At 45.2% G+C, this 11,490-nt stretch overlaps 1 protein-coding gene across 1 annotated transcript in view; it reads right to left on the bottom strand.

The window, feature by feature from the left end:
• Positions 1-348: 348 nt before the first annotated feature.
• The window catches only part of LOC139047721 (calpain-9-like), a 116,077-nt gene continuing 104,935 nt past the window's right edge, over positions 349-11,490 (bottom strand). The window contains exons 12-19 of the mRNA XM_070521722.1: positions 8,929-8,967; positions 6,951-7,008; positions 5,720-5,784; positions 4,340-4,408; positions 4,154-4,232; positions 2,374-2,487; positions 1,439-1,494; positions 349-655 (exon numbers count right to left, since the gene is read on the bottom strand). Coding sequence (XP_070377823.1) covers positions 629-655; positions 1,439-1,494; positions 2,374-2,487; positions 4,154-4,232; positions 4,340-4,408; positions 5,720-5,784; positions 6,951-7,008; positions 8,929-8,967 — 507 coding nt within the window. The 3' untranslated portion in view covers positions 349-628. The remainder of the gene's footprint in view (positions 656-1,438; positions 1,495-2,373; positions 2,488-4,153; positions 4,233-4,339; positions 4,409-5,719; positions 5,785-6,950; positions 7,009-8,928; positions 8,968-11,490) is intronic.

Below are 11,490 nucleotides of genomic sequence, written 5' to 3'. Positions count from 1 at the left end.
TGTTTTTAATAAAAAAAGATAAATTGAAAAAAGGCGGGGTGCCTTCAACCCCGTTAAATTGTATCGTTATCCGTGCTTAAGATAAATGTTCTCACAGATGAGCACTATACACCCTCACGTTCTTGAGGGGTACTGGAAGCTTCTGCGTTGTCGGCGCTCCTCGATGTCGTTTAGCACGCCAGTTGCCCCGTGTCGCTGTGACGTGCACGCTGATGTCCGCTCGTTCTGATGCTAACCTTTCAGAACTCGTTAGCCAAAGGACAACCAAAGAACATCATGGCGAAAGCCCCACCTCCGTGGTGCACTGTGCCAAAGAGCGAATGGGAATAAGCAAGAGGCACGGCAAAGTATTGTAAAAAGACATCCTTTATTTCCTTCTTGCGCTCAGTGAAAGATATACTATAAAGATGTCGCTTTGGGCAGGCACGCACACACATACGAGCGCACACTCGCACACGCACGCAAGGTACAAAGTTCTCGATAAAGGTTTTCAATAGATTAGCATATATTACATACTTTGGAGCCACGGCGCGTGGCTCGCCTATTTCGAAGTCTCTGTCCATGGAACCCGGCACCACGACAGGATCGGGATGGCTTCGTAAATGTATCTCGCTTTGTTCTTCAGATCTCAGGAGTACACCGTCATCAAGATCATCTGCGAATGAATATCGGAAGGAAAGGTAAGAACGCACTCATCCAAAAATTAACGACATTGTTGGCGTCAGTTGGTTGACCTGATTGAGCGCAGTCGTCGTGCTTCTACATTCCTTGTGCGTACAGCAGCGCCACCATATATCCGAGGGTGGTTTTCACTCCACATTTAGCTTTAGCTTACTTTAGCGCTCACTACACAGTTTAGCCAAAAGTTGTGTCTCTAAAAGCAAACGAAAAAAAAAGCGTTTTTATATCTCTGATAAACTAGATCATCCCCATTATGCCGTGTTTACATTTCTCAACGATTTATAAAGGAAACCTGCGGATATAATGCTTGCAAATATACTGGGTAGCGAAAGCCTCCTGTGCACTGTACGGAAAACGTCCAGTGCCGTTTTTTTTTTTTCGGGGGAATGTACTAAGAATTAGTTGCTAATCTCCTCCCTTTTCGAAATTAGGTAATATTTGGGGGGGGGGGGGGTGTCGTCTCGTTTTTCTCTTGTTTGGCTACTTTGTAAGAGACCCGCCTGATGGCTTAATCGTTATGGCGTCGTGCGTCTGAGCCCGAGGTCGCGGACTCGATTGCCTTTCGCGCCGGCTGCATTTCGGTGGGGGTGAAATGCAATAACGCTTCTGTACTTAGATTTTCGTGCTCCTCAAAGAACTCCCCACGGGGTCAAAAATTAATTCAATGTCTCCCACTTCGGCAAGTGCCTCATAATCATATCGTGGGATATTAATATATCCCTTATTTAGTGCTGCTAGAATGGCCAGGCCAACTCACCTCTTCCAGGGAGATGGTGTTCTCCTTGAGCTTCTTTTCCACTTGACTGTACCTGTCTGCGAACGATGACAATAAATAAATAACTAACTAACTAAATAAATAAATAAATAAATATCCAACTGCTCAGTTAGCAATAAGACGTCAAGGTTTAAGCGTATTGTCTTGCGTATATTAGAAATATTGAATACTTATCGAGTAGTCCCTGCCACTCAATTCATATTCGATTCGAGAACTCACTATTCGAACTTGTCGAATATTCGTTTCGGTCGAATATATAGAGGATAGAAACATTTAATGGGGGTGGTCTTGATGGTGACAAAACGACGCCTTTGAGGACTGTTCCGAATTATTCTGCTGTAGGATAGTTGCGGTTAATGCTTAAGGTCACTACTTGCTGAACAAACGCACGGGGCAGATAACGTCTGCTCAATAATTTTCAGTCATTCAATGAGAATGGCTTGCCTTTATAGGCAGCCTATATATGAATTTGTTACCTGGCCAGTCACGCCTGTGTCTGCATCCCTTTAAAACAATGGGCGATGTTGCAGTCTCACATTTCTCTCCTTCAGCGAACGCGGCACTGTCCGTGGATCTGGTAACATGCTGTTACATTGTTTCTTTACTGCCATTACCATGATGCTCAGGCAATTGAAAGCAGTTGTATATCATTTACAAACTCTTCTGTAGTCCGGACCTCTACTTGTGAACTATGTTACACAACCGTGTCAATGTATTATTGTCTGATTTCTTTTTTTTTTTACCAACTCAACTCGGCGCGAACTTCGTATTCCATGTTGCTTTAAAAATGTTAAAATATTCGATATTCGGTGGTCGTATGTTTCGAATATTCACTTCCGATTCGATAAAAAAATTTCACTATTCGAACACCCCTTTATTACGACTTGCGCTGACGTAATTCGGACTGCGCAACTTACCATGAGCCAGGTACAGCTTGACTAGAGCTCCGATGAAAGCCTCCGCTGTGATGGTGCAGTCTTTGGTGTAGCGGATGACCAAGCATTCCAGTACCTTGTTGCTCACCGTGATCCCTGCGCGTGTTGAGTTCACACGATAAAGGAAAGCACGCAGCGGACCGGCACTCATCTTAAGCACCTAACACTCTTGCTGAGTAATCCCGCCTGTCGTACATATTCAAAACTCAATACAAATACAATACAGATTCAATGCACATTCAAAACTGTTTACCTTCGTGTGACACTCTCGCTTCAAGCAAACTGTAGATCAACGGTATCATTGGACGACTATTTTTAAGACTACGTCTGTAATTATGGCTATCTCGTTAAGACATACGTCGTTCCGTTACTCTTCAAAAAACTTTGTTGGGCCTTGTTTCGCTCCCCGTCTTTTTCTGCGATATAAATTTGGCATGTTGAAGTTAACCCGCCGCAAACATTTATGGAAAACACAAAAACGTTGGATAAAGAGTGACTTTTCACTGTTCCTTTTTTGTTTCCTCTTCGCTACGCTTTCTTGTTATTTGTTGTTGCGATATTGTGAAATGCTGTCTTGTGTGATATTAGGCGTTATGCATTATGATCATTGTTTGTGCACTGTTTGAAATAGGCGTTCTTTCCAGGACACACCGTGCAAACACGACGGTGTCTGGCATGGCACGATTGAATAAAAATATTTTCTTCCTATCATCATCATCATCATAATCATCATCATCGTTATTATTATTATTATTATTATTATTATTATTATTATTATTATTATTATTATTATTATTATTATTATTATTATTATTATTATTATTATTATTATTATTATTATTATTATCTTGTGAATTAACACTGCTTTATAGGTTCCCTGAGCATGTTCTGTTCGGGCAGCTATTTAAGAAAGCTCGCGTTATTCTTTTTATTTAATTTATTGTACCTTCAGGGCGTTACTGCGTTAGTGAGGACGTGGAGTGGAAGAAATGTAAAAAAAAAAGGAAACAAAGCGAAGTGCACGAACGGCCGTTTTCAAAACGAGAACAGTTATGCGCATACTGTGTATTTAAGCGACGACTGTCTTTCATTATTTAAAACAGAAAATTTGAGACAGAATAATAATTCTTTGAAAGACGAGGGTCGGCATTCCCAAGAATGTAATTGCGCTAAACTTGTGCGTAAGAGAAAGTGCCAGTCAATCGCTATGTCGGACATATTATTGAAGGCGGCCGGTCAATGGTAAACAACACTCCCGAACGAAAAGATTTGTGAAGGAATTTAGCGAAATATTCGCAACAAGGGAGGACAAAAGAAAACTCTCTGTCGGATCATTTAGCAGTTTAATGAACTAAGATTCGTTATTTACCTATTAATTGTCAAACTTACACCGGCAAGGCCAATTGAACGTTTATGGCTATAATGACGAGCTCATGACTCATGACTTATGACTTTTATAACGAACCAAAAACTGTTGCGAAAATTTTGCGAAAATCACTCGAATCGGGTTGTTATCATACGGTGAAAGTCTCATCACAATTTACGTGCGGGGCGACATGAATTATTGTACGTGTCTCGCACTGATCTACTTCAAGCCGAACCACTTTCGGACTTCCCGTCGTAGATCATTCAGTGCCTTTTCTGTACCCCCCGAGGCCACACAGAAGAAATCCACGCGGTCATTAGGGGCTTCGGCGTACTTGGAATATTTACTCTATTATAGCAGCCATGCTTCTGGTGACAAAGATCACCAGTCGCTTACCTGCCTCCCACAAAAGCGGCCTCAGGTTGAAGCTGCTTGTTCGCCCTTTGTGCGGCCGGTCAAACTTTACGAAGACGCCCTGCATGTGGAAGAAGAAAAAAACGAAAGGCAGAGAACATGGGTTAATGCGGCGGCAGTCACGAGACCAAAGCGCCGCTAATGGAGAGAGCCGCCCCCCATACGCACCCGCCAAAAGTGCAGCATACTCAGGATTAAGGGCACGTCCTTGATGCTGATCTTTCCGTTTATGACGGGCTGGTGTCCGGTTAAGGCTTGGTAGCAGGGAGCAAACTTTCATCGCAACATCCATGAATGTCAGTAAGATAGACTCTCACACAGGTATAGGCCTCACACGCAACGCGAGTCAAGCACCCGTGTTCTTCCCTCTTTCTATGTGTGCGCATTGGTTAGCGCTAATTGCATCCAACGGTTACGCCAGACCAACTAGCCCGACAGTTCCAGCCTCCAATATTTTTACACCCTAAGATGATACCGGCGCACAGTAACAGTGTTTCTTCTTCCGCCATTTTAAGTTCCTTTTACATCGGTTGGTATCGTGTTGATATCATTAATTGGTTGCGTACAAATATTTTTTTTTTCACAAGCACCGATGACAATTAATTACGGCATACATGTCAGTCGGTCACAGTTGTCCACTTATCAGTCGGTTATTATTGTTACTTTTTAATTCTTTTTTGACAAAAAGGTGCTTGATCGTAACAATTGCCGTCACATGTGACAAAGCACTACCGCCAGTTTCGTTATATTGCATAAGAATACATCGCATTTATGGCGCGAGTTACCCCCGTCGTCTACGAAGGAGTGGTGTAATGTTACCCAAAGAACTATAACAAAAGCAAGATAGACCTTACCCCAATCGATACCTGCTGCTTAAGAATCCCGAAGAACGTCCGTTGCATCATGCCTGCTTCTTGGTGCGTCTAGATTATTGAAAGCACGTGTGAAACTTCGAAGCATGTGCGCAGCGTATATGCGGAATATGAACGTCCGCCAAACTGGATTCACCCGTTAGGTGCTTGCCTGTCTTCGCCTGAGCTTTCGGAGAAAATACGTTGCATACATTTAGTTTCCTGGTGTATCGTTCACTCTTCTTTTTGCTGCTTCGCGCATCAAAGAGAGATAAAAAATACCTCCATACTCCACCAGTTCACGCACTCGTCTGGCAAAAAGAGGAGTGAGAATCCAGTCCTGTGAGAGGGCGGGCTATTCCGCTTACCGTATTTCTCTTCAGTCTATACGGCTGATACCGGTTGCGTCTGACGACGTGCATGTGTTTGAGCCAGGAAGGAGCCTATATAAAACTGCAGGCTGCCGCTATAAAAGCTTCTTCTGCTCGCTGCACTGGCGGCGTCCTTGAGATTTGGGCGCCGATATACAGTTCGATCAGCCTGCGGCGTTCTCTCCCTCTCGAGCTTGCGCTGTATAAGTACTCGCAGGAACGAATGACTCTGTGCGCTTCATTACGCACCGCTTTCAGGGTAACTACTTCCGTAGTACGTGCGACACACTACCCAGACAGCCCGCGGATCCAGTATAAAAGGATACATCCTTCAGCATGACGAGGTGCCGGCACAACTCCAGAGTAGGCTTCTCCAGCAGAAGCTGCGTATCTGAAAGGCACAGGTTTTCTGCGCGGAATAAGCACAGCCACCTCCGTGAAGATACTCGCACAGACACGCACCACAGGCATCAATTCAAACGCGAACTCCACAAAAGAAGGCAAATCTGAACATATCTCGCACGCTACTACTTCAAAGAGCAATGTGCAGTGATTTTCTAAGCGTAATGCAGTCCGAAAACCATACAAGTCGAATCTTTGATTACGCTAATAAGCGTTGCGTTGTTAACGCGCAAACAAGCATACGTGATAGCTGACCCCCCCCCCCCCCCCCCCCATCCCATCCCTGTTTTCGAAAACACCTGAGGCAAAGAAGGGTATACAGAAACTTCTTCCAGCCCAGCAATTTATTGGTCGTTGTAGCCGGAATGAGGTGAGGTGAGTAGTACGGTGTGGCAACAACTTTAGTCAAGCACGTATGCAGTGCAACATGCGCTTTTTTTGCAGAATATATTTATATATATCGTTCATAGACAAGCGCTAGAAGAAGTTTAAAGCTGCAAATAAAGAAATGTAAGCTTTCGCTGTAAGAGATTCCACTTGCAGTATTCAAGCCAATGACAGTTGTATCCCACTACACAACCATATAGCGCAAGACCAGTCGTCCCCATCAGTAATGATGATTTTTTGTAAATCTGCGGCATGCTTCCAACAGCAAAGGAGGGGGGGGGGGGGGGTGCTTGAATACAATACTGACTTCTGGCGGTAAGTCTTTACTTTAGAGCACAGGGATGGAGGCGAGGGGCCACAGTTACAGTAAGTGGTGAGTATTACGTTCCAAAGCCATAACTGTAGGCTATGAGGAACGCTGGACTGAAAGGTCGGGAGGAGAATACGGATTAACTTGGACTCATTTTTTTTTTAATTGGCAAAAGCTGGCAGACACGCGTCGAGTTAGCGAACAGAAAAGTACGAACGCTCAGTGGTGCACGAAAACTCACACCCATGGGACGGCAGCTATTTTTTACATTTATTTTATTTTTATTCCATTATTGGGGGAGGGGTTATTTTTGAGGACCCACGGAAGCACAACATAATAAAATTTCTGACAGGCGTTATGACACTCGCATGCACGCTGCGCTGAAGAATGAGAGAGCATGCATTCAGTAACAAGCCACACAACGATCCGGCTCTTGGTCTATTCTTCGAGTCACTTACTTCTGGAGATGGCCCGCAATATCTTGAGCAGCATGTAGGCGTCAAGCTCACATGGTAGCTGCAATAGATGGATGACACAAGACGTCAGTCAAATACGCGTCTAACAAAATTCTCGCCCGTATCTTTTCCCCGAGAATTTTCTACTTGTTACACTACATGACTGGGAATAATGCACAACCACACAGTAATTATTATGCTTGAATATATGACAGCGGCTACAAAAGAAGTTGAAGGAGAGGAAGGGGACCGGTTGGCCACTGCTGTCCCAAAGGAGGCACAAAAATTGCCTGCCTGCTCTTTAGAAAATGAATGAAAGAATGAATCAAGCAAGGAAGGATTAATTCATTAATTAAAGATGTATCGTCTCTGAAGGAGTCACTATACTGAGCAAACCTCAGTCGAGGGTTCCGCTCCTTAGATCGGAAGAGGCAGAAAGAATGTACAGAAAGAACAAAGACAGGAAGAAAGGACGAGCTAACACGTCGTAACGGCTACAGCAAAACTACCGCTTTAGCTAAACTGCCATCACGGCACTTGTAAAAAATTAAAACAAGAAGTTAGCTCGCCGCCACGCCCAATATTGAAGCGCAAAATGAAAATTGTATTATGTATAAGCTATGCCAATTTAAAAACGCTTTCAGACCGTGGCATGCTCAGCCCAAAGGTAAACATATGGATACTTATGATCACAAAAGTGAAGCTAAGTCACTTGCTGAAGCAAAAAGAAAAAAAAAAGGTGGGGAGGGGGCGGGGCATTTATATACGCGAGGGTCTAGGTAACGTCGAGGCACATAAACTCGATGATGCCAGTCCAAACCACCGACAGTCTCATTTTGTTATCCCAAGAGCTCTTTCAGGAGTGCCGCGTGATGTATGCAATATGCAGAGCACGTACCAATGTCATGTGACCGAGAATATCGTAAAATGCTCAGTGTGCGAAGAAGAGATACCTCAGCCGAGTGCTAATGTTTCAATTCTTCGAAGATATATATATGGGCACGAACTCTAAAACAAGTCTCCTTGTCGAAAGGCTGGCTGCGGGCTTTCCTCACATGCACATGAAGGACAAGATGGACTGCCCGTACAGTCTACCATAGAGTAAAAGCTGGCTCTGGTTAATTATCACTACTTGCAGGACCAAATAAAGTTTTCCATCCATCCATCCATCCATCCATCCATCCATCCCGTAATCGTGAGTGCATGTAAGCGTTATATAGCTACCGGCAAAGCAGAATGGCTGGAGATGGTACTAGCCACAATTTTAAAATGGGTGCAGTGCGTGTTCGCAACGGCACACCACACCACACCACACTGCACCACGTCATACAGTGCACTGGCCCATATGGACGCAATAGTTTCCTGTCACAGACAGAACCTCACTGCAAGTCTCGTTCGGTCAAAAGCCATTCACGGCGCGCCGGACGCTGCCGGTTTGGACGCTGCCGGACGCGCCGCGGAACTCGCAATCCGCTGGCGCTGAAAAGAGCACTCAGCGCCAGAAGATGGCAATCAAGTGTATAGTGCCATGTATCTGCCTTTTGAGCGTCGCCTATTGGAAATGACAAATAAAACTTCAGCGTAGTAGAAGTTACAGCTTGAGTGATATCGTGAACAAACATTAGGAAGAACTCGAAAGCAATATTTTTTGTAACCTGTTTGGGAAGTAACTAGCGTATATGTAATGCGATCTTGTCTGGTTGCCTGCATGATCTGCGTTTGTTCTGGCAACTTGCCCGGATGTTCTCCTTTGAGTGCCCGGATAACGGCTGGCTTTTGGCTCGAGGTCACTTGAATGTCGCCGATTACGGCAGCTAAAAGCATTTCATGCTTAAAAACAAATTTCCTCTGAAAATATTTGCGCGCACTCATCGGCACTCCCCAATGGACAACTGCCCTCGTTCATTTTTTAGGTTGCTAGTGGAATAGCAGGCCGTATAAGTGCAGAGAACCGACAATGTTATGAGCAAACGATACGTACCTTGTGCGCTAGCTTGGAAAACATGGCAGGTCCTTTTGGCTGCGAGAAATATAAAAGGAGATGACAGACGTCAACTTACTTTCGTGGTAGAAATTATGACACAGCTTCATCAAGATATCAAGCTAAGAATTTGGCTACTGGGTTGTGTGAAAAGTAATCAACCTTGCAGCTCCTAATAAGTAACCAGAATGATACATGCCTTGCATTAATTTAACCTGGGGGCGTGAAAGGTATTCTGCAAGTGTCCACTTAGTGTCCATTTCGTCTGCTGCTGAAGCGCTGATTGGCTGGGCTAGGTTACGCGTCAGAAGGAGGCTGGCGCCCCCAGCCAATCAGTGCTTTAGCAGCAGACGAAATGGACATGTCCACTAAGTGGACACTTACAGAGTACCCCCCCCCCCCACCCCCTTTACCCCTACCCGCAATGACAAGTTCTCCGGATGCCGCTCGAAGAGCCAGCGTCACTGAGCTGCCTTAGGGCGAGATGTTTAAAGGATGACGTTCGTTCCGCAGTGGTATCTATTATGAGGACTTAGAAACTAACAATCGCGGCAATGGCGCCGCGTTGTCACTAAAACACTGTGGCGTCTTTCTCCATTTTGAGTACAATATGTCATAATTTTCGGTTATTCATATTGGCAAAACGAGGCTAAAAGACATCCCCCGAAGTGGAAATGTTTTGTCGGCGCTCAGATATTCCATGTTTCTCATATTCCCTAAAGAAATATAGTATATCGACAAAAATCGCACATGAAACTCCGACAATAATGACAACGTTACAAAACGGCACACAAGAAGGAGGTCATCGCACACCAGCTCTGCGGCCAAAGTTCAGTGGAGCTCCGTACGACGAGACTATTGCGACCACTGGAACGGATCGTAATAATGACCCGAGAACCCGTACCCAAGCCAGCCAGCGGGGTAAGCTTGGCCCCGTCCCGCACCTAATGACCTTCGATTCGGACAGGTGGACTATGCATTACAAAGCCGGACTTGGGCACGACAGTGATTGTTTACTGCAAGCGATACTGCTCTAGATACCGATGATGATGATGATGTGTGGTGTTTTGTGGCGCAAGGGCCAGGTTTGGCCAAAGAGCGCCATGACAAGGGGTAGCGTTAACGATGTATTATGGAAGATGTGACTTGGCTGTGAAGTGGCCTAAAAATAGTCGCTGTAAATGTGTAAAATCTATGTACTATAAAATTATGGCGATGACTAATGACGAATACTATGAACATTAAAATCCATCGTAGAAGAATGATGCAAAATAAAAATATATAGGATGGTAAAATTACTTGGAGCACTGCTGCCTCGCCAGAGCCCTTGAAACATAAGGGCCTAGAGGCATGTGCTATACTAAAGAGCTATCGCAGCGGCATCCTCTGAAGAGATGACCCGCTACGAACATGTGGTGCTGAAAACATGCAAGACAACATCTTTCAGAAAACTTAGGACTGCGTTGGTGTCAAGTAAAGGTTCTGGGCCGAGTAGCATTACGGGATGTAGGGGGATGTGCTGCCGGTATGCTAGGGAAAAATGTTTCCTTCTTTCAGATTCGGCTGCCCGACACTCCAGGAGGACGTGGAGGACGGTCAGCCTCTCCCCGCATCTACCACAGGTTGGAGGATCATTTCCAGTGAGTAGAAAGTTATGCGTGCCAAACGTGTGTCCTATTCTGAGATACCGAGATTCTTACTGCGCGTAATATAGGACTACGCTGTCCCTGCCTCTGTACTCTGCCAACTATCACCGAAACTACGATTTTTCGTTGGCATCGATGCCCGTTGACGCTGGCCGTAGATAATATAATAATTTTAAGAAATACCCTATGGCGCCAGCACCATTACAATAAATGCTGAAAACTGCACCTGCACGCCGTTTTCTACAGACTCCGCCGTCTCACCACCTAAATGTACTGAACTGCTGGCAAATGGTAAGATTGCAGGCACAGGGACAGCACCTATATGGCTCGCATCGTTCTCGTGCATGTTTTGCAATGACTAACGTGGCCCCTCCGCAGTGTTACAGGAAGGGAGGTCAGCAGCACGTAAAAAGAAAATGTATAAAAAATAAATGTGGCGTTCCTGGACCTGTACTGAGCCCTAAACGTAATGTTTTTGTGACACCCGCCGCGGTATAGCGCAGTGACATGGCCTTGCGCTGCTGAGTTCTAGGTTGCGGGTTCGATCCCGGCCGCGGTGACCGCACTTCGAAGGGGGGACAAAATGCAATAACGCTCGTGTGCTTAGGTTTAGGAGCATGGTGAACAACCCTAGGTGGTCAAAATCAATCCGGAGTCTTCCACTACCGCGTACCCCTTCATCAGATTGTCGATTTCGCGCGTATATTATAAACCCCATAATGTTTGTTTTTAGTGACGTTAGTTAGTGAGCTGTTTCCCCTATAGCAATGCACTCACGTGGCTGCAGGCAACATTTCAGAGAATGCTTGACTAGAACACATCAGTCTGCCCACCGGTTCTGTGTAGCTGGTGAGACCCGCTGCTGTAGAGCCTTCCTTAGCCAAACTCCCGTCTAGATATAGCGATGGCCCGCGCC

The sequence above is a fragment of the Dermacentor albipictus genome, chromosome 1 (assembly GCF_038994185.2).
Source record: "Dermacentor albipictus isolate Rhodes 1998 colony chromosome 1, USDA_Dalb.pri_finalv2, whole genome shotgun sequence".
Taxonomy (NCBI): domain Eukaryota; kingdom Metazoa; phylum Arthropoda; class Arachnida; order Ixodida; family Ixodidae; genus Dermacentor; species Dermacentor albipictus.
The sequence above is the reverse complement of the archived record's forward strand: the minus strand, read 5'-3'. Positions and strand labels throughout refer to the sequence as shown.